This window comes from Mobula birostris, chromosome 3, assembly GCF_030028105.1.
Source record: "Mobula birostris isolate sMobBir1 chromosome 3, sMobBir1.hap1, whole genome shotgun sequence".
NCBI lineage: Eukaryota > Metazoa > Chordata > Chondrichthyes > Myliobatiformes > Myliobatidae > Mobula > Mobula birostris.
This window is the reverse complement of record NC_092372.1, coordinates 226,374,395-226,398,533: the sequence shown is the minus strand read 5'-3', so window position 1 is coordinate 226,398,533 and position 24,139 is coordinate 226,374,395. Positions and strand designations below refer to the sequence as shown.

Genomic DNA, 24,139 nt, shown 5'->3' with positions numbered 1-24,139 from the left:
GAGTTCTTTGAGGAGATGACCAGGCATATAGATGAGGGTAGTGCAGTGGATGTGATCTATATGGATTTTAGTAAGGTATTTGACAAGGTTCCACACGGTAGGCTTATTCATTAAGTCAGAAGGCATGGGATCCAGGGAAGTTTGGCCAGGTGGATTCAGAATTGGCTTGTCTGCAGAAGGCAGAGGATCATGGCGGAGGGAGTACATTCAGATTGGAGGGTTGTGACTAGTGGTGTCCCACAAGGATTTGTTCTGGGACCTCTACTTTTCGTGATTTTTATTAACGAGCTGGATGTGGGGGTAGAAGGGTGGGTTGGCAAGTTTGCAGACGTCACAAAGGTTGGTGGTGTTGTGGATAGTGTAGAGGATTGTCGAAGATTGCAGAGAGACATTGATAGGATGTAGAAGTGGGCTGAGAAGGGGCAGATGGAGTTCAATCCAGAGAAGTGTGAGGTGGTACACTTTGGAAGGACAAACTCCAAGGCAGAGTACAAAGTAAATGGCAGGATACTTGGTAGTGTGGAGCAGCAGAGGGATCTGGGGGTGCATGTCCACAAATCCTTGAAAGTTGCCTCACAGGTAGATAGGGTAGTTGAGAAAGCTTATGGGGTGTTAGCTTTCATAAGTCAAGGGATAGAGTTTAAGAGTCGCGATGTAATGATGCAGCTCTATAAAACTCTGGTTAGGCCACACTTGGAGTACTGTGTCCAGTTCTGGTCACCTCACTATAGGAAGGATGTGGAAGCATTGGAAAGGGTACAGAGGAGATTTACCTGGATGCTGCCTGCTTTAGAGAGTATGCATTATGATCAGAGATTAAGGGAGCTAGGGCTTTAATCTTTGGAAAGGGGGAGGATGAGAGGAGACATGATAGAGGTATACAAGATATTAAGAGGAATAGATAGAGTGGACAGCCAGCGCCTCTTCCCCAGGGCACCACTGTTAAGTACAAGAGGACATGGCTTTAAGGTAAGGGGTGGGAAGTTCAAGGGGGATATTAGAGGAAGGTTTTTTACTCAGAGAGTAGTTGGTGCGTGGAATGCACTGCCTGAGTCAGTGGTGGAGGCAGATACACTAGTGAAGTTTAAGAGACTACTAAACAGGTATATGGAGGAATTTAAGGTGGGGGGGTTATATGGGAGGCAGGGTTTAAGGGTCGGCACAACATTGTGGGCTGAAGAGCCTGTACTGTGCTGTACTATTCTATGTTCTATGTTCTTCTAATAATGCACCATGTCGTTCAACTTAGGAATGTTATGTTAGCCAATCTGGATGGGATTGGAAGAATGTTCTAAAGAGAGCAGGGAGGACAAGGTGTGGTGGTGGACAGTAGTCTGGTTCACGGGTCTTTTGGAGGGAGCTGGGAGAGGGCAGGAGAGAAGATGCCTGAGGATGCCGTGGGAAGGAGCATCCCCATTGCATGAAGTGCGTTATGCAAATGAATGGCTCCAAGGAGGAAGGGTCAATACTCATGAGAGAGAGCCTGTTTGCTTGAGATGGATTTCAAGTGAAGTTTGGAATGTGGTGTGTGCTTTCACGCAGACCGCGGGTCCAACACGAGACAACTCCAGGATGGGCTCCAACTTTATGCACACATTGGATTTGTTTAACTGTAATGAGCCCGTTTTGTTCCTCTTTCCTACTAACTCTTCCATAAAGGTGAAATTTGTGAATATACTTATATTTTATGCGGTGTATAATATGTTATTTCTTGCCAACCAACAATTGTGTATGGGCAATATTTACACAGTATTCACTCAAATTGAGGTGCTTTTTTTAAATCGGAATATCACGATGTTCCTGTTTGGTTGAACTCCAGATAACACCGATCCTACAAATATTGTTTATGAAAGACTCAGCATTCTTACTGCTGAGTCACGTGGCTATCAAGAGCTGGCTAACAAGCCAAGTTTGTTTACGAGCCCAGTGAAGGGGCTACAATAGTAAACACAAAAAAGCACAATCGAATCAATGAAAAATACACATGACAGAAACAGACAAACAACCAATGTGCAAAATACAACAGGCTGTGCAAATACAAAAAGGAAAAGAACCATGAAAATAATTAAAAATAAATAAATAAATAAATAAATAAGGGATAACCAGCAAGAGAAGTTTTAGTCCTTAAAAGTGAGTCCATAGGTTGTGAATCAGTTCAGTATTGGAGTCAGTGAAGTTGAGTAAAGTTAATCCCCTCTGGCTCAAGAGTCTGAAAGTTAAGGTGCAATAACTGTTCCTGAACCTGGTGGCATGGGAATCGAGGCTCCTTTCCTTCCTTCCTGATGGCTGCAGTGAGAAGAGAGCATGGTCTGGATGCCCCGATGATGGAAGCTGCTTTCCTGTGACGGTGTTCCATGCAGATGTGCTCAGTGGTGGGGACAGCTTTGCCTGTGATGAACATTTTACTATCGCCATCTTGCAGCTGAACAGAGTGGTGATGCAAGTAGCAAATGAAGCACGCAGGTTTCTGGTATGAAAGTCACCTCAGAGTCGAGAGGTAATAGATTGTGCAGAACTGAGGAGTAGGAAAATAGAGAGCGCAAAAAAGATTTACGAGGATGTCAGAACCAGGACCAGGTTCATTATTATTGACGTATGTCATGAAATTTGTTGTTTTGTGACAGTAATACAGTGCAATACGTAACAAATGATAAGATACAATGAGAAATATGTAAAAATAAATATGCTGTGCAAGAAGGGAGCAAAATAGTGAGGTAGTGTTCATGGACCATTCAGAAATCTGACGGCAGAGAGGAAGAAGCTGTTCCTGAACTTTGAGTGCGTGTCTTCAGACTCCCGTACCACCTCCTCGATAGTAGCAATGAGAAGAGACCATGTCCTGGGTGATGGGGGTACTTAACGACAGATGAAGCCTTTTATGAGGTATTGCCTTTTGAAGATGTCCTCAATACTGGGGAGGCTGGTGTCCATGATGGAGCTGGCTGAGTTTACAACTTTCTGCAGCTTTGTCTGATCCTGTACAGTGGCCCCTCCATATCAGACGGTGGTGCAGCCAGTCAGAATGCTCTCCACTGTACATCTGTAGAAATTTGCTTCAATCTTTGGTGACATAGCAAATCTCCTCCGACTCCTAATGAAATAGAACTCAAAGTGAGTTAGAGAGAGGTTGAACATGCTGGGACTTTATTCACTGGAGTCTAGGAAAATGAGAGGGGACTTCATAGAGGTTTATAAAATCATTAAGGGTATAGATCGGGTGAATGTACAGTCAGAGGTTGGGGGGAGGGGGGGAGCAAGAACTAGATGGGATAAGTTTAAAGTAAAAGGTAGAGATTTATTAGGAGCCCAAGCAGCAATTTGCTTAGTTTGGTACTTCAAATGGATAGATTATTTAGAACACAAAACAGAGCAGGTTGTTCCTGGACATTAGACAGGACACTGGAAGAAATCCCCTGTTCCTCATCAGTATAGTATTGTGGGTTCTTTTCTCTCACTTGCCAGGGGAAACGGGCTGTGGTTTTAAAGTGTCCTTCAAAAAACAGAATTACCAATGTCACAGAATTCCCTCGGGGCTGCAGTGAGGAAAAGCACTTGATATTGCCAATTATTAAAGATGCACCAGTGAAAGTATCCTATCCAGATTCATCATGGCTAAAAATAACAACTGTGTGCACAAGAAACTGCAGAGAGTTGTGAACACAGGTCAGCACATCACGAAATCTGGCCTCCTCTCCACTTTCCACTGCCTTGGTAAAGCAGCCAGTACAATCAGAAGCTCACCCCACCCTGGACGTTCTCTGTTCTCACCTGAAGTCAGTAGTGTTTGTTTTTTTTTGGCATTAACATTCAGGTAGGTACAGTGGGGGAGGGAGGGACTTACTTTAACTGCCACAGCAGTCCCGTCATGGAGTTCGGCCTTGTGGACTTGAGAAAGGCTGGCAGCTGCAAACGGCTCTGGGTCGAAGTGTTTGAACATTTTGTCTGGGGTGGTTTGAAAATCTTCAAGGAACAAGGAATCGATCTGCCAACATCAGAGAGAGACAGAGAAAGAGAGAGAGAGAGAGAGAGAGAAGGTTAAACTAAACTTTACACAAGGATTTAAAGATTAGCTTTATTTGTTACATGTACTTCAAAACATTGAAACATACAGTGAAATGCATTGCTTGTGTCAATGACCAACACGGTCCTAGGATTGTCCTGAGGGCAGCCCGCAACTGTTGTCATGCTGTTATGCTTCTGGTACCAACGTAGCATGCCCACAACTTACTCACCCCTAACCCATACATCTTTGGGAATGTGGGAGTAAATTGGAGCACCCGGAGGAAACCCACGATGTCATGGGACAAATGTACAAACTCATTACAGACAGCACTGGGAATCAAAACCCGATCAGTGATCATTGGCACTGTAAAGCCATAGGTAGCACTAAGCACTACACTGAGAAGTGGCAGATGGAGTTCAACCCAGGTAAGTGTGAAGTGGTTCATTTTAGTAGGTCAAATACGATGGCAGAATATAGTATTAATGGTAAGACTCTTAGCAATGTAGAGGATCAGAGGGATCTTGGGGTCCGAGTCCATAGGATGCTCAAGGCAGCTGCACAGGTTGACTCTGTGGTTAAGAAGGCGTACGGTGTATTGGCCTTCATCAATTGTGGAATTGAACTTAGAAGCCGAGAGGTAATGTTGCAGCTATATAGGACCCTGGTCAGACCCCACTTGGAGTACTGTGCTCAGTTCTGGTCGCCTCACTACAGCAAGGATGTGGAAGCCATAGAAAGGGTGCGGAGGAGATTTACAAGGATGTTGCCTGGATTGGGGAGCATGCCTTATGAGAATAGGTTGAGTGAACTCGGCCTTTTCTCCTTGGAGTGACGGAGGATGAGAGGTGACCTGATAGAGGTGTTCAAGATAATAAGAGGCATCGATCATGTGGACAGTCAGAGGCTTTCTCCCAGGGCTGAAATGGTTGCCACAAGAGGACACAGATTTAAGGTGCTAGGGAGCAGGTACAGAGGAGATGTCAGGGGTAAGTTTTTTTTACTCAGAGGGTGGCAAGTGTGTGGAATGGGCTGCCAGCAACGGTGGTGGAGGTGGATACAATAGGGTCTTTTAAGAGACTTTTGGATAGGTACATGCTTAGAAAAATAGAGGGCTATAGGTAAGCCTAGTAATTTCTAAGGTTGGGACATGTTCAGCACAACTTTGTGGGCCAAAGGGCCTGTATTGTGCTGTAGGTTTTCTACGTTTCTATGTTACACTACCATGATGCCCCATTACAACCAGCTACTGCAAGAACGTGGTAGAGTGGAAGAGCTATCCTTTCTTTCTGGTGCGAGGACAGATAACGCTGCATGGGGATAGACTGTCATCCGAGGCTACAGAAGGTCAGTGCTCAAGGGGGTCAGAGACCGAGTCCAGATGAATGGTCTCAAACCAAGACGTCAACCACCCACTTCCCTGCACAGATTCAAAGAAAATTAATTATCAAAGTCTGTATATGCCACTTACATACTACCCTGAGATTCATTTTTAGATGCCGCCCGACCCATCGGGTTCTTCCAGAATTTTGTATTCTTGCTCCAGATTCCAGTATTTGCAGTGTCTTGGGTCTCTGACCAGACTGCAGAAGGTCCTGACACAGAGTCACACCAGAAATGAATAAATAAATAAAACTGAGTCCAGTTCAAATCCCAAGCAGAGAATGGTCATAGAGTCAGACTTAATCCATTCAGGGCCCACACTCATGAGCTTGAGCAGACGTTCATCACTTCTGATGGCTTAACATAGAGAGACCAACCTGAATAACAGGGCAGGGAAGCTGTATGTATGAGGTGGGAGCTTGATGCACAACTGAAAGAGCAGATTTAGTCACCAAAAGACCTGATATCGCCGCTGGGGACACAGCTTCCTGGTTAGCGTAAAGATTTACAGCACCAGCGACCCGTGACCGCACAGGTTTCCTCTGGGTGTTCCAGTTTCCTCCCACTTTCCACAAACATACAGGTCATCAAGTTGAGGGCATGCTACGTAGGCACCAGAAACACAGCAATACTTGCTCCCTGTCCCCAATACAATCCTCCAATTGTGTTGGTTGTTGATGCAAATAATACATTTCACTGTACCCATGACAAATAAAGCTAATCTTCATAAATCTTTAATTTTTAAAAAGAGACCATACCCACATCCACTAGTCTCACCTGTTGTTGGGTTGGATATTGGGATAGTTCTGCAGCACTCCAAAATAATGGGATTGTTCCTGTCCACTCAGACAGACAGGGCCTTGAAGTCAACTCTGGGCAGCCCACCTAACTGTGCAGTATCCCCACAGTCCAGCAATTCCTCGGTCACGTGTGAAAAATAAAGCTGATCCTTATGTGAGCCGTAAGTGATCAGAGGTTTTGAAGTCACTACTGTGATCACAGCTTCCAAAGGGCAGCCAGTACTAAACTGACAAGAAAGGAGCAGACATACCTCCATGTTCCTCCTGTTGATGGCCTTGTCCTCGAGGACACGCAGGGAACTGATGTACTCTGGAGGCAGCAGGTGATTGAAGGAGCACAGACCCTGTCCCAGCTTGATGTACAGACCAGCATTCTTAATGGCGCCTTCCACAATGAGGTCAGCAGCTCGCTGGTGACAGGCAGACATGGCAGCAACAAGGTCTGGACTATCCTGGCAGGACCCAAGAGCACAACATGGATAACTGACCCTTGCATCTTAATTCATTTACTTATTTAGCAATACAGCATGGAGTAGGCCCTTCTGGCCTTTCAAGCCACACTGCCCCCACAATCTCCAACAAACCCAGTTAACCCTAACCCAACCACAGGACAATTCACAATGGTTAATTAACCTACCCTGCACATCTTTGGACCATGGGAGGAAACCGAAAGACCTGGGGAAAACGCACACATTCTGCAGGAAGGAAGTACGGTGACTCCTTACAGAGCGTGCAGGAGTTGAACTCTGGAACACTCCAAGTTGTAATAGCATCACACTAATTGCTACAGTACTGTGGTGGCCTTCACTGACTCTTACAATCACCTCTTTTATTCCAATTTACACACAAATATCGATGGGATGACCTGCTAATGCATCATCGAGGACATCTTCAAAAGGCGATGCCTTATGAAGTGAGCATCCGTCATTAAGGACCCTCATCGCCCAGAAAACGTCGCCTTCTCATTGCTGCTATTAGGTGCAGGCACCTGAAGGCTCACACTCAACCTTTTACAAACAGTGTCTTCTCCCTCACCCTCAGATTTCTGAACACTCCATGAACACTACCTCGCTATTTTGCTCTTTTGTTCCACTATATTTGCTCGTGAACCAAAGGGGGTAACTTCACTCAACCTCACTTGCCCCATCATTGAAATGTTCCCACAGCCATGGACCCACCTCCAAGGACTCTTCATCTCACATTCTCTATTTTATTACTTATTTATTATTATTATTTTATTTTATATTTGCACAGTTCATTGTCCTCTGCATTCTGGTTGAATGTTGTGCAGTCTTTCATTGATTCTATTATGGTTATTATTTTATAGATTTATTGAGTATGCCCACAAGAGAATGAATCCCAGGGTTGTATATTGTGACATACATGTACTTTGATAATAAACTTACTTTGAACTTAGATTTTTTTTTATATTTCTTATTTTTACAGCTAATCATCACTTATGTAAGCAGAGCACTGCTGCCGCATAACAAATTTAACAGTATACGTTAGTGATCATACACCTAATTCTGGCATTGAAGCCATACAGCAGAGAAACAAGCTTTGCCGACAAAGATGCTCCATCTGCACGCATTTGGGCCAGAACCATCTTACCCTTTCCGTTAAATTCCGTAAAATCCAACCAGTCAGTGGAACTGATTGCCACAGACGGCTGTGGAGGCCAAAGGGCACCACGGTAGAGTAGCTGTCAGAGCGACGTTATTACAGCTTGGGACATCAGAAGCTGCAGTTCAATCTCAGCCTCCTTTGTAAGAAAGTTTGTACGATCTGCCCGTACTGCTCCGGTTTCCTCCCACTGTCCAAACACTTACTCCTCAGCGTTCATTGTACTCACTATCATGTTTTCCTCTTGTCCTCCCTAATATAACTACATATGGCATCATCTGCCTGGATAGGTCATAAACATATGCTTTTCACTGCATTTCGTTACAGGTGACATTAATAAACCAATACCAATATTCATAAAGCTAAAGCTTACCTCATCTACTCCACGTAGTTTAACGTTAATGGTCCACCAGTAATCTATAGAAATTTTTGTCCCAATGTAAATAGACCTGGATAAACAAGAACAGGCTAGTGAGATGAAAACTTTGCTCAAGCATTCGCACCAATTATTCTGCATATTAGATAACAATATCCTACAGGGCAGCTAAAATTGCACACGGTGGCTAACAATTTTACTTGAACAATTCTCACCATGGATCAAATAATCTATATGACTCATCTCCACTAGGGGAGTCCATAAAACTACAAGACACAGGAGCTGAATTAGGCCATTCAGCCCATCAAGTCTGTTCTGCCAGATGATCATAGCTGAATTATTTTCCCTCTCAGCCCCGTTCTCCTGCCTTCTCTGCGTAACCTTTCACTGCCTGACTAATATGGAACCACGGGTTCATGGATTTTAGAAAAATGGATGGCTATTTGGGAGGGAAAGGTTGTATTGATCTTAAAGTAGGTTAAGTGGCTGACACAACATCATGGGCTGAAAGCCCTGGACTGTGCAGTACTGCTCCACGGTATGTTAACCTATCAACCATCGCTTTAAATATACCCAGTGCATTGGCCTCCACAGCTGTCTGTGACAGTGAATTCCACAGATTCACCATCCTCTGGATAAAGAAATCTCTCTTCTCTGTTCTACATGGACCCTTCTATTCTGAGACTGTGCCTTGTCCTGGACTCTCCCATCATTTGAAGCATCCTTTCCATGTCCACTATATATAGGCCTTTCAATATTTGATAGGCTTCAAAGAGATCCCCTCTCAATCTTCTAAATTCCAGTGAGTACAGCCCAGGACCATCAAACACTCCTCCTATGTTAACTCTTTCACTCCCAGGATCATTCTCATAAACCTCCTCTGGATCCACTCCAATGCCAGCACATCCTTCCTTAGATAAGGGGCCCAAATTGTTCATAATATTCCAAGTGTGGTCTGACCAATGCCTTATAAAACTTCAGCACTAGAAAAGGAAGAACTGGCAGGCGTTTGGGCAGAGCAGTGGTGCAACCTCACCACTCCAGCGACTCTGACCTCCGGGTGCTGTCCGTCACACGGACCCTCCGTGACGGCATGGATCTCCTCTTAATGCTCCATGTTACTCTCACATCTCATAGATGTGTGGACTGGGGCTGCACGTTAGCATAGCAGTTAGTGTAACACTTTACTGCACCAGCGATCAGGTAAAATTCACACTTATGTTTGCAAGGAGTTTGTACATCCTCCACGTGACAGCGTGAGTTTCCTTCCACATTCCAAACAAATAAAGATTAGGGCTAGTGAGATGTGGACATGCTATGTCACTGCCGGAATTGTAGCAACACTTGCGGACTGCACCCAACACACCCTCGGATTGTGTTGGTCATTGACATAAATGACACATTTGAATCAAAGGGGATAATGTCACTCAACTTCACTTGCCCCATTACTGAAATGTTCCTACAACCACTTTCAAGGGCTCTTCATCTCATGTTCTTGATATTTATTGCTTACTCATATTATTATTATTTCTTTCATTTTGTTGTCTTCTGTATTCTGACTGAATGCTCAAGTTGGGCAGTATTTCATTGATTCTGTTATGGTTATTACTTATTGAGTATGCCCACAAGAAAATAAATCTCAGGGTTGCATATGGGGTTAAAATTAAGTAGTGTAAAAAGAGAGGAAATAAAAACAGTGGGGTAGTGCTCATGCTTCAATTGTCCATTCAGAAATCTGATGGCGGCGGGGAAGAAGCTGTTTCTGAATCGTTGGTTGTGTGTCTTCAGGCTTCTGTATCTCCTCCCTGATGGTAGCAATGAGAAGAGGGCATGTCCTGGGTGATGGGGGTCCTTTATGATGGATGCCACCTTTTTAAGGCATCACCTTTTGAAGGTGTCCTTGATGCTGCAGAGGCTAGTGCCCATGATGGAGCTGACTGAGTTTACAATTTTCTGAAGATTTTTACAGTCCTGTGCAGTGGCCCCTCCATAGCAGACGGTAATGCGACCAGTCAGAATGCTCTCCACAGTACATCTGTAGAAATTTGCTAGAGTCTTTAGTAATATACCAACTCTTCTCAAACCCCTAATAAAATATAGCCACTGTTGTGCCTTCTTATAATTGCACCAATATGTTGGGCCCAGGATAGTTGGGAATACGGGGAGAATAATACCAGAGCACAAGATAGGCCAAAGAATCATTTTTCACACTGTATAATTCAATGACTTTATGGGGGACAGTGTTGGCCAGAAAGAATGACAATCTACAAATCAGTGAATTCAAATGAATCAAGGACAGGGGAAGCAGACAGACGAATTGTCTTTGTTCTTGCCGCATGCTTGGGGATGGAAGCTGCCATTTTGTGAAGACACTCTATTCTTTATTTTGTGAACTTGACATGCTGGGTTTGATCAATGTTTTAAAGAAAACACAATAATACTTCAGGTAATCTACTGGACTGGAGATCGTTTCCAAATAAGAAGTTATTTGTGAGATGTTCTTTGGTTGGCTATAACATGCAGGTGTGTGAATGTTGGGGTTGATGCCTACCTGAAGTGATTCGAGCTCATTGCTGATTGAGAACAAACAGCCATAAATTATCGACTATCACTTGATGGGAAGAGGGCAATAAACTGATGCTGGCTTGGACCAGAGCCAGTAACAAGACCTGTGGCCAATTACGTTGGAATGCGATATTTGAACTGATAAGGAATGGATATAAAACCGGACACTTTGTGTGTGCTGGTAGCGGTAACTTTGAAGAATAACCATCACAGATACAAGCGTAAGTAACCCTGTATTAAATACGTGGCAAGTGAATTGGGACCACGAGGAATGCCTCGCCAGTATAAACTCCTTTGCCCGGGTAATACCTTTGATTATTCAGGAGAGTCAGGGATACTTAGCGGGTGTGCACAAGGTATTTAGTGCATGAATTCACATACTTGTTAGTTTAAACAATAACAGTACTTGTCAGTAAATACAGACCTCTCTGTGCCTCACTAATCATCAGTAGTATTTTTTTACAACAGATTAGGTGTGGCTTTATAAGGCATTGATCAGACCACTTTTGGAGTATTGTGAGCAGTTTTCGGCCCCCTATCTAAGAAGTCACATCTGGCATTGGAGAGGGTCCAGAGGATGTTCATGAAAATTATCCCAGGAATGAAAGGGTTAAGGTATGAGGAGCATTTGATGGCTCTGGGTCTGTACTCACTGAATTTTAGAAGAATGGCGGAGGTGGCAGATCTCATTAAAACCTATCAAATATTGAAAGGCCTAGACAGAGTGAATGTAGAGAAATGTTTCCAACAGTGGGGGAGTCTAGGACCGGAGGGCACAGCCTCAGGATAGAAGGACATCCTTTAGAACAGAGGCAAGGAGGAATTTCTTTAGCCAGAGGGTAACGAATTTCTGGAATTCATTGCTACAAATGGCTTTGGAAGCAAAGTCATTGGGTATATTTAAAGTGGAAGTTGGTAGGCTCTTGATTAGTAAGGGCGTCGAAAGTTGCAAGAAGGCAGCAAGAGAAAGGGTTTGACAGGAATAACAGCATGATTGAATAGCCTATTTCTGCTCCTACGTATTATATCTAGATACACATATAACTGTGAACATTAATTTTGAGTTTTAGAAATAAATTCATCCCACAGGAAGATCCAGTCCTCAAATATCATATCAGCTTATCTACTGAGTGTAACCATGACATCAGAATTAGGTTTAAAATCACCGGCACTGTCGTGAAATTTGTTAACTTTGCGGCAGCAGTACAGTTTAATACATGATAATCAAGAGAAAAACTGAATTATAGTAAAAAAATATAAAAAGTAAGTAGAGTAAAAAAAAAATCTATAGTTGAGTCTAAAGCTCGAGAATGTTCTCTGTCCCAGCTTGTGAGAACAGGATGGCTTTGGAGAAACAACTGAGAGACCAGCAGGAAGCAGATTCACCAGAAGACACCCATGGAGAGAACTGGGCCAAAAGCAATAAATCGCAGGAGGACGCCACGACTCGCTATTTACCTGCAGAAGCGACCAACACCTTCCATCAGAATCCTCATCCTTCTGCGGTCCTGCGTGTCAGACACATACCACACAGCGCCAGCAGCAAGTGGCACAGAGAGCACCAAACCGAGCAGCACCTTTTTGTACAGGCCGTGGCAACGGACATTGCTGTGGAGGCACAGGAATAGCATCACAACAGAGTTCTGCACAGCATTACCGCAGCAAATAACTCTGGAGGCCTGCAGGCGGCCTGTCCTGGGATTGGAGGTGTGCGTTTTGTCTATAGCAGGGAGGAAAGGGGTGTGGGGTGTGGGGTGTGGGGTAGTGTGCTGTGCTGTGCTTGTTGTTCTGCTGAACATTGTGAGCATGCAATGTTAATGCCGGAATGTGTAGTGACACCAAGAGACAGCAGCAGAATTAGGTCATTTGGCCCATCAAGTCTGCTCCACCATTCCATCATGGCTGATTTATTATCCCTCTCAACCCCATTCTCCTGCCTTCTCCCCGTAACCTTTGACACCCTGACTAATCAAGAACCTGTCAACTTCCATTTTAAATATACCCAATGACTTGGCCTCCACAGCTGTCCATGGCAATGAATTCCACAGATCCACCACCCTTAAACCTATGTCCTCTAGTTTCAGCTTCCCCTACCCTACCTTGGGGGGAGATACATCTCTACCAAAGGAAGTGTAAGGAGCTCCTTCCCTCTGCTAGCCTGCAGGTCACCCTTGGCCAAGGTGTAGCATCTGCTTAACCACCCAATTCAAGTCATGTGAAGCATGGGAGCAGCTGGTGCAGATCACAAGTCCTGGTGATGCGACCACTGATGCCTGGCAGACAATCTCTGAAGAGTATTGATAATGGCTGGGGTCACCCGTCTTGTAATGACACTGCCCTGAAAAGGCAACGACAAACCATTTCTGTAGAACTTGCCAAGAACCATTATGGTCACGGAAAGACCATGATTGCCTATGTCATCGGACACAGCACATAACAAACTAATGAACCCTGGAAGAAAGAATATAACTATTTATCCTATCTATGCTTTTCATAACTCTATAAACCCATATAAATTCGCTCCAGGGAACAATTCCAACCTACTGCTTAAGCCCTCCAGTCCAAGCAACATTCCTGTGAATCTTTTCTTCATCTTCTCTAGCTAAATGACATCCCAACCTGCACGCAGTTCTCCAAGCAGCCTGCATGGACCTGACGGGCCAAAGGGCCTGTGCCTGAGCTGACTGACTGTGCTTGCTTCTGTAACGTACCTCATGGGCTGTGACCGAAGTTGCTGCTTGAAAACAATGGTCCGGATCAGCGGGACGCGCCTTGTCCTCTGAAGTAACATCCAGTGACGTCTGCACAAGCATACCTAGCAAAGAACAATAACTTTGATTCACATTGGCACCTTTCATTTGGTAAATGCTTCAAGGAACTTGGTATCAGAGCCCCAATCTGGACCACCTTACTGGAGACAGTTGTATGGCCGAACGGTTATAAACTCTCACCCATCAGGCTCTTGAATCAGAAGGCATAACCACACTCACCCTAACATATCTCAACTATTCCATTCCAATTTGCCTAAAACTAGGACAAAACTTCCCCTCCACAATCAGATTTCAGAACAGTCCATGAGCACAACCTCTTTTTGCACTATTTTTTTTTAAATTTGTAGTAATTTTTACGTATTGCACTGTACTGCTGCCACAAAACAAATTTCACACAAGCCTTAGGCACATATTATATATCTCAATTGTGCCCAAGATTTTTGCACAGTACTGTAGTAATTTTATGTATTGCACTGTACTGCTGTTGCAAAAAAAAACAAATTTCAAGACACATGAGTGATGATAAACCTGATTCTGATATGGATCTCTACTGTGGACTGGGAGTGGAAAAGGGGCAGGGAGAAGGGAATCATTGTAGGGAAATGGGGATGGGAGCAGGAAGCACCAGAGACAGCATGTAATAATCAATAAACCAATTGTTTGCAATCAAATGACCTTGCTTGGCATCTCAGAGCTGGGTGTGTCTGCACCCATACCAAAACCCCACCCCAGCACTCCTCTGCCAGTTGTCCCAAGCCCCTCCCATGGCGCTACACCCTCGCCATTCCCAACACCCCTTGCTCCCACCAGATTTGCAAACTCACTCTCTGCTCTATGCTGATGAAAACAGTATTGTGGCAAGTCTTAGCTAACCCCGCTAAATGTGCGAAAAACTTTTGCACAGTACTGCATGTCAGAGCTAACACACCTGGTGCTGATTCTGAAGAATTGGGATTTACGGCATATCGTAAAGAAATTGGGATTTGGTAAATTAGTGTCACAGTTACTGAGGCACAGTAAAAAACAGTGCATTGAGGTACTGCAGTACAAGGTAATACAAAAACACAAAGTGGAATGTAGTGTCACAGTTCAGAGAATGTGCAGTGCAGGTAGACAATAAGGTGCAAGGTCAAGAGGAGATAGATTGTGAGGTCAAGAGTCCATCCTATTGTACTAGGGAATCATCCAATAGTCCGATAACAGCTGAATAGAAGCTGACCTTGAGTCTGGTGATACAGGTCCACAATCCCTTATCTGAAATCCTTGGGGCCAGTTGCATTTCACAGAATCCCTCCCCGTCTCAGTGCAGGTGGACTTTAGGACCCAGGGGAACTCCGGACCTATGCACATCCTCCCGTATACAGGTGTGTCCCCCGCTTTTCGAACGTTCGCTTTACGAAACCTCACTGTTACGAAAGACCTACCTTAGTACCGTTTTCATTTTCAGAAGGTGTTTTCACTATTATGAAAAAAAAAAGAAGCGCGTGATAAAAAATCAGCACGCGATAAAAGGCAGCGCGCGCCCCGAGCAGCCGCTCTCCCCGGATTCGGAACAGCATTCTCGCCGGCATTGCTCAAACACATGCCTGTGAGCAGTCGTTTGCAAGATGAGTTCTATGGTATCGGAAAAGCCTAAAAGAGCTCATAAGGGTGTTACACTTAGCGTAAAACTAGACATAATTAAGCGCTTCGATCGTGGTGAACGAAGTAAGGACTAAGTGAGTTGGGCTTGTGGAAGCTGACGAAGATGATGTTGAAGAGGTTTTGGCATCCCATGACCAAGATCTGATAGATGAAGAGCTGATGCAATTGGAAGAAAAATGATAACAATCGAAACCGAATGCAGTAGAGAACTGAACGTGAAGCAACTGCGTGAGATTTTCACTGCAATGATAAGTACGACTTTAATTTTGAAAGGGTATGTAGGTTTAGGGAATATTTGCAAGATGGTTTGAGCCCTTACAAAGTACTGTGTGATAGAAAAATGCGCGAGGCTCAGCAGTCAAGCAAGCCTTCCACATCAGCCACAGCAGATGACGAACCTCGACCTTCGACATCGAGGCGGGCAGAGATAGAAAATGACCTGCCTGCCCTAATGGAAACAGACGATGACGAGATGACACCCCAGTGTCCCACCACCCCAACCCCCAGGCCACAGACAGATACCGATCGGCAGAGAATGCAGCGGTAGCCAGGAGACACACAGCACATCTTTAAAAAAAGAGCCGAAATAAACATGCCAATTAATTAGGTGCCGCCCAACACGTATTGTTGGCCCAGATCAGAGATGACACAATCGGAAATCAGCACTGATCTGGGCCGACAATCACGTGCTGGGCGGCACCTAATTAATTAGCATGTTTGCTTCAGTTTTTTTCTTAAAGATATGCTGTATGCCTCCCACCTACCGCTGCACCCCTGCATGCTTCGTGCATTGGTGTCGGTTGGTGGCCCGAAGGGTGGGTGCCACTGCACCACCCCAACCTGCGACGACTCAGCCTAACACACCATCATCAGTGTGCTCGGCACCGTCCCGATTCCGGTGATACTACACTGTACAGACATTATTTCTACTTTATATAGGCTGTGTATTTTTACGTGTTATTTGGTATGATTTGGCAGCTTCATAGCTTAAAGGTTACTGGAGAGAGCGTTTCTGTCGACGGCGCTTGTGTGAGATTTTCGCTACGGAGAACAGTGCAGTAATGATTGTGGAAAAGTATTTCTAATTTATATAGGCTGTGTATTTATCATATCATTCCTGCTTTTACTATATGTTACTGTTATTTTAGGTTTTATGTGTTATTTGGCATGATTTGGTAGGTTATTTTTGGGTCTGCGAACTCACAACATTTTCCCATATAAATAAATAGTAATTGCTTCTTCGCTTTACGACATTTCGGCTTACAAACCGTTTCATAGGAACGCTCTACCTTCGGATGGCGGGGGAAACCTGTACTTTAAATCATCTCTAGATTACTTTTAATACCTAATACAATGTAAATGCTATGTAAATAGTTGTTATACTGTATTGTGTAGGGAATAATCACAAGAAAATGTACATGCTCAAACAACGAGTGCTGGAGAGAGAACTTCTGGGTTTTCCCCATCTGCATTCTTTTTAACATTTTCACAGTGAAATTGTCTTGCTTATTATTTATTGTAATGCCTGCTCTGTTTTGTGCACTTTATGCAGTCCTGGGTAGGTCTGTAGTCTAGTGTAGTTTTGTGTTGTTTTACGTAGAACAGTATAGTTTTTGTACTGTTTCATGTAGCACCATGGTCCTGAAAAACGTTGTCTCGTTTTTACTCTCTCCTGTACCAGCAGTTATGGTTGCAATGACAATAAAAACTGACTTGACTTAACTTAACCATATATAACCATATAACAATTACAGCACAGAAACAGGCCACCTGGGCCCTTCTAGTCTGTGCCGAACTTTTACCCTATCCTATTCCCACCGACCTGCACTCAGCCCATAACCCTCCATACCTTTCCTGTCCATATATCTATCCAATTTAACTTTAAACGACATCGAACCTGCCTCAACCACTTCTGCTGGAAGCTCGTTCCACAGCTACCACTCTCTGAGTAAAGAAGAAGTTCCCCTTCATGTTACCCCTAAACTTCTGTCCTCTAATTCTCAACCCATGCCCTCTTGTTTGAATCTTCCCCACTCTCAATGGAAAAAGTCTAACCACATCAACTCTATCAATCCCCCTCATAATTTTAAACACCTCTATCAAGTCTCCCCTCAACCTTCTACGCTCCAAAGAATAAACACCTAACCTGTTCAACCTTTCTCTGTAACTTAGGTGCTGAAACCCAGGCAATATTTTAGTAAATCTCCTCTGTACTCCCTCAATTTTATTGACATCTTTCCTATAATTCGGTGACCAGAACTGTACACAATACTCCAGATTTGGCCTTACCAATGCCTTATACAAATTCAACATTACATCCCAATTCCTATACTCAATGTTCTGATTAATAAAGGCCAGCAAACCAAAAGCTTTCTTCACCACCCTATCCACATGAGATTCCACCTTCAGAGAACTAGGCACCATTATTCCTAGATCCCTCTGTTTTAAAGCATTCTTCAATGCCCTACCATTTACCATGTCCTATTTTGATTAATTCTACCAAATTGTAGCACCTCACATTTTTCAGCATTAAACTCCATCTGCCATCTTTCAGCCCACTTTTCTAACTGTCCTAAATCTCTCTGCATGTTTTGAAAACCTACCTCATCATCCACAACACCACCTATTTTAGTATCATCTGCATACTTACTAATCCAATTTACCACCCCATCATACAGACCATTAATATATATTACAAACAACATTGGACCCAGTACTGATCCCTGAGGCACACCGCTACACACCGTCCTCCAATCTGACACACAGTTATCCACCACTACTCTCTGGTGTCTCCCATCCAGCCACTGCTGAATCCATTTTACTACTTCCATATTAATGCCTAACGATTAAACCTTTCTAACTAACCTTCCGTGTGGAACCTTGTCAAAGGCCTTATTTAAATCCATACAGACAACATCCACCATTTTACCCTTGTCAACTTTCTTAGTAACCTCATCAAAAAATTCAGTAAGATTTGTCAAACATGACCTTCCACGCACAAATCCATGTTGACTGTTCCTAATCAGACCCTGTCTATCCAGAAAATTATATATACCATCTCTAAGAATACTTTCCATCAATTTACCCACCACTGACGTCAAGCTCACAGGCCAATAATTGCCAGGTTTACTCTTAGAATCCTTTTTAAACAATAGAACCACATGAGCAATATGCCAATCCTCTGGCACCATCCCTGTTTCTAATGACATTTGAAATATTTCTGTCAGAGCCCCTGTTATTTCTACACTAACTTCCCTCAAAGTCCTAGGGAATATCTTGTCCGGACCCGGAGACTTATCCACTTTTATATTCCTTAAAAGTGTCAGTACTTCCTCTTCTTTAATTGTCATACTTTCTATAACTACCCTACTTGTTTCCTTTACCTTACACAATTCAATATCCTTCTCCTTAGTGAATACTGACTTGACTTGAACCTGGAAGTTAACAGTGAACACAAAACGTATAGTTAAGTGTTTCATCAGCATTGTAAATTTGCTCAGGGCTAAGGCTTTCATCAGATATTATCTTGGCAAATTCGTCAATATAAGACACCACACAGACACACCACGATCAAGCTTCTGCAATAACTCCACTTTCTGCATTATTGATAATGATAGATGCTTCCTTCTTTCTTTTCTCATTGTTACCCACAGGGGTATCTGCAGCTCTCTTTGACATTTTCACAGTGAAATTAAACACAAAGTCAACAGTGAACACAAAATATCAGCGAACAGCAAATGAACGCGTAACCAGTACGAGCGCTGAGCCACAACTGACGTCTGGCGGCCCCTGCAGGGCTGCCATGTCACACCTGATTGACGTCAGCCGTTGGCGCGCCAAAAACTTTGGTTAAAGGAGCTTTTCGGATTTCACAATTTCCGATTAGATTATTGTCATTTAGTAATGCATGCATTAAGAAATGATACAATGTTTCTCCAGAATGATATCACAGAAAACACATGACAAACCAACTTAAAAACTAACAAAAACCACATAATTATAACATATAGTTACAACAGTGCAAAGCAATACCATAATTTGATAAGAACAGACCATGGCACGGTAAAGTCTCAAAGTCTCTCGATAACGGGTTGTGGACCTGTGCTGTGTTTTTTGTATCTTTTGCCTGATGAGAGGGAGGAGGAGAGAGAATGCCCGAGTGAGAGGGCTCGTTGGTTATATTGGCTCCTTTACCGAGACAGCAAGAAGTGCAGACAAAGTCCATGGAAGGGGGACAGGTTTCCATGATATTCTGAGCTGTGCTCCAACCCTCTGGAGTTTATCACAGTCATGTGCAGAGCAGTAGCCATACCAAGCCATGATGCACCTGAATAGGGTGCTCGCCAGGGTGCATTTCCTTTGCCACTCACCAACACCACAAGAAGAGGTGTTGGTGAGCTTTCTTGGCTGTGGCATCCGTTTGGTTAGAACGGGACAAGCTAACCTTTCACAAAACTAGAACTAGTCATGACTTGATTTGAATAGCTCAGCAGAAAGCCATCGGTTAGACCATCAAGATTTGAATAGCTCAGACTCAGCAGAAAGCAGCTGACTGGGAAATCGAGGTCAGGTGACCAAGCATTTTGAAAAGCTCAAACAGATAAATAGAGGGGTAGCTCAAGCGGAACAGCCTTTGGAAAGCGGCCAGCGAAGGAGTAGAGCTTTGAGGCTTTGACTCGAGAGATTCTGGCAGTTTTGGCAGTTGGTCTGTACAATCAAGATTTGAATAGATCAGCAGAAAGCTAGGCTGCCGGAAGCAGGTCGTTGGGTGGCAGTCAGAGGGGGGAATGCGAAGGTGAGCAGACAGGTAGTGCAGAGCACCCCTGTAGCCATTCCCCTGAATAATAAGTTTACCGTCCTGGATACTGTTGGCGGGGATGACCGACCAGGTGTGAGCCACAGTGGCAGGGCCTCTGGCACTGTGTCTGACCCTGTGGTGCAGAAAGGTGGGACGGAGAAGAGGAGAGCTGTCGTCATTGGAGACTCTATAGCCAGGGGAACAGACAGGAGATTTTGTGGACGTGAGAAGGACACCTGCATGGTTTGTTGCCTCCCGGATGCCAGGGTCCGGGATGTCTCTGACCGGGTGCATGACATCCTGGTACGAGAGGGAAAGCAACCAGAAGTCGTGATACATGTTGGGACCAATGACATAGGCAGGAAGAGGGATGAGGTCCTGAAGTGAGAGTTTTGGGAACTAGGCAGAAGGCTACAGAACAGGACCTCAAGGGTGGCGTTCTCAGGATTGCTGACAGTGCTACGTGACAGTGATGGTAAGAATTGGAGGAGATGGCAGTTGAATGTGTGGCTGAGGAGTTGGTGCAGGGAGCAGGGTTTTAGATTTTTGGATCATTGGGGACCCTTCTGGGGAAGGTGGGACCTGTACAGATTGGATGGGTGGCACCTGAACTCGAGGGGGAGCAATATCCTTGCAGGTAGGTTTGCTAGCATGGTTCAGGAGGGTTTAAACTAATTTGTGAGGGGGATGGGACCCAGAGCAATAGAGCAGTGAAAGAAGTGCATGGAGTAAAGCCAGATCTAACATACAGAGAGGCTTTGAGGAAAGAGAAGCAGAATAAACGGTGTAAGGACAGTAAGGTAGAAGGGCTAAAGTCTGTGTACCTCAATGCAAGAAACATCAGGAACAAAGGTGATGAACTGAGAGCTTGGATACATACATGGAATTATGATGTAGTAGTGGCCATTACAGAGACTTGGCTGGCACCAGGGCAGGAATGGATTCTCAATATTCCTGGATTTCAGTGCCTTAAAAGGGATAGAGAGGGCGGAAAAAGGAGAGGAGGGGTGGCATTACTGGTCAGGGATACTATTACAGCTACAGAAAGGGTGGGTAATGTAGCAGGATCCTCTTTTGAGTCAGTATGGGTGGAAGTCAGGAACAGGAAGGGAGCAGTTACTCTATTGGGGGTATTCTATAGGCCCCCTGGTAGCAGAGATACAGAGGAGCAGATTGGGGGGCAGATTTTGGAAAGGTGCAAAAATAACAGGGTTGTTATCATGGGTGACTTTAACTTCCCTAATATTGATTGACACCTGATTAGTTCCAAGGGTTTAAATGGGGCAGAGTTTGTTAAGTGTGTCCAGGACGGATTCCTATCACAGTATGTTGATAGGCCGACTAGGAATGCCATACTAGATCTAGTACTAGGTAATGAACCGGGTCAGGTCACAGATCTCTCAGTGGGTGAGCATCTGGGGGACAGTGACCACTGCTCCCTGGCCTTTAGCATTATCATGGAAAAGGACAGAATCAGAGGACAGGATAATTTTCACAAACGTTGTAATTGGGGAAGGGCAAATTATGAGGCTATAAGGCTAGAACTTGCGGATGTGAATTGGGATGATATTTTTGTAGGGAAATGTACTATGGACATGTGGTCGATGTTTAGAGATCTCTTGCGGGATGTAAGGGATAAATTTGTCCCGGTGAGGAAGATAAAGAATGGTAGGGTGAAGGAACCATGGGTGACAAGTGAGGTGGAAAATCTAGTCAGGTGGAAGAAAGCAGCATACATGAGGCTTAGGAAGCAAGGATCAGATGGGTCTATTGAGGAATATAGGAGCTAAAGAAGGGGCTGAGAAGAGCAAGAAGGGGGCATGAAAAGGCCTTGGCAAGTAGGGTAAAGGAAAACCCCAAGGCATTCTTCAATTATGTGAAGAACAAAAGGATGACAGGAGTGAAGATAGGACCAATTAGAGATAAAGGTGGGCCTGGAAGCTGTGGAAGTGAGCGAGGTTCTCAATGAATACTTCTCTTCAGTATTCACCAATGAGAGGGAACTTGATGATGGTGAGGACAATATGAGTGAGGTTGATGTTCTGAGTTCTTTGAGGAGGTGAACAGGCATATAGATGAGGGTAGTGCAGTGGATGTGATCTACATGGATTTTAGTAAGACATTTGACAAGGTTCCACACGGTAGGCTTATTCAGAAAGTCAGAAGGCATGGGATCCAAGGAAGTTTGGCCAGGTGAATTCAGAATTGGCTTGCTTGCAGAAGGCAGAGGGTCATGGTGGAGGGACTACATTCAGATTGGAGGGTTGTGACTAGTGGTGTCCCATAAGGATCTGTTCTGGGACCTCTACTTTTCGCGATTTTTATTAACGACCTGGATGTGGGGGTAAAAGAGTGGGTTGGCAAGTTTGCAGATAACGCAAAGGTCGGTGGTGTTGTAGATGGTGCAGAGGATTGTCAAAGATTGCAGAGAGACATTGATAGGATGCAGAAGTGGGCTGAGAAGTGGCAGATGGAGTTCAACCCGGAGAAGTGTGAGGTGATACACTCTGGAAGGACAAACTCCAAGGCAGAGTACAAAGTAAATGGCAGGATACTTGGTAGTGTGGAAGAGCAGAGGGATCTGGGGGTACATGTCCACAGATCCCTGAAAGTTGCCTCACAGGTAGATAGGGTAGTTAAGAAAGCTTATGGGGAGTTAGCTTTCATAAGTTGAGGGATAGAGTTTAAGAGTCGCAATGTAATGATGCAGCTCTAAAAACTCTGGTTAGGCCACACTTGGAGTACTGTGTCCAGTTCTGGTTGCCTCACTATAGGAAGGATGTGGAAGCATTGGAAAGGGTACAGAGGAGATCTACCTGGATGCTGCCTGCTTTAGAGAGTATGGATTATGATCAGAGATTAAGGGAGCTAGGGCTTTACTCTTTGGAGAGAAGGAGGATAAGAGGAGACATGATAGAGGTGTACAAGATATTAAGAGGAACAGATAAGAGTGGATAGTCAGCGCCTCTTCCCCAGGGCACCACTGCTCAGTACAAGAGGACATGGCTTTAAGGTAAGGGGTGGGAAGTTCAAGGGGGATATTAGAGGAAGGTTTTTTACTCAGAGAATGGATGGTGCGTGGAATGCACTGCCTGAGTCAGTGGTGGAGGCAGATACACCAGTGAAGTTTAAGAGACTACTAGACAGGTATATGGAGGAATTTAAGGTGGGGGCTTATATGGGAGGCAGGGTTTGAGGGTCGGCACAACTTTGTGGGCCAAAGGGCCTGTAATGTGCTGTACTATTCTATGTTCTATGACACAGTGGCCTTTGAATTCAAAGTTTTCGTACACCGCTGCCTGTGGGGCAACAACTCTGAATGCTCACTGCTGCTCTGTACTCATGCTGTCAATGCTGGCTGATTCTGAATTGCGGTGATCTGAGTGCCCTGCCGCTGTGCCACGTGGCCTCACGACTCTACATCAGCATGACAATGACCTTCTCCTTCTTGTTCCTAAGTTCTACCCGTATGGCCTCACTGCATGAACCCCAAAAATGTCATCTCTAAGTACCACTTTACCTTAAGATCAGAGGACACAGGAGCAGAATCAGGCTACTTCGTTCATCGAGCCTGCTCTGCCATTCCATTATGGCTGATCTATAGCCCCTCTCAACTCCATTTACTAATCAAGAACCAATCAACCTCCACTTTAAATGTCCCCAATAACTTGGGCTCCACAGCCATCTGTGTCAATGAATTTCTCAGATTCACTGCTCTCCGGCTAAAGAAATTCCTCCTCATCTCTGTTTGGAATAGACATCCTCTATTCTGAGGCAGGGCCCTCTGGTCCTCGGCTCTCCCACTATAGGAAACATCCTCTCCACATCCACTCTATTTAGGCCTTTCAATATTCAATAAGTTTCAGTGAGATCCCCCCCTGACCCCGCCACCATTTTTCTAAACTCCAGTGAGTATAAGCCCAGAACCATCAAAGGCTCCTCAAACATTAACCTGTTCATTTCTGGAATCATTCTCGTGAATCTCCTCTGTACCCTCTCAAATGCCAGCACTACTTTTCTTAGATATGGGGCCCAAAACCACTCACAATACTCCAACTGCGGTCTGACCAATGCTTTATAAAGCTTCAGCATTACGTCCTTGCTCTTATATTCCAATCCTCTCAAAATGAATGCTACGATTGCATTTGCCTTCCTTACCACAGACTCAACCTGCAAGTT

The 24,139-nt window shown here is 44.4% G+C and overlaps 1 protein-coding gene across 1 annotated transcript in view; it reads right to left on the bottom strand.

Moving 5' to 3' along the window:
• The window catches only part of adck5 (aarF domain containing kinase 5), a 129,448-nt gene that overhangs the window by 73,437 nt on the left and 31,872 nt on the right, over positions 1–24,139 (bottom strand). The window contains exons 2-6 of the mRNA XM_072254263.1: positions 13,459–13,562; positions 12,206–12,355; positions 8,180–8,255; positions 6,435–6,635; positions 3,842–3,982 (exon numbers count right to left, since the gene is read on the bottom strand). Of these exons, the coding sequence (XP_072110364.1) occupies positions 3,842–3,982; positions 6,435–6,635; positions 8,180–8,255; positions 12,206–12,355; positions 13,459–13,562 (672 nt within the window). The remainder of the gene's footprint in view (positions 1–3,841; positions 3,983–6,434; positions 6,636–8,179; positions 8,256–12,205; positions 12,356–13,458; positions 13,563–24,139) is intronic.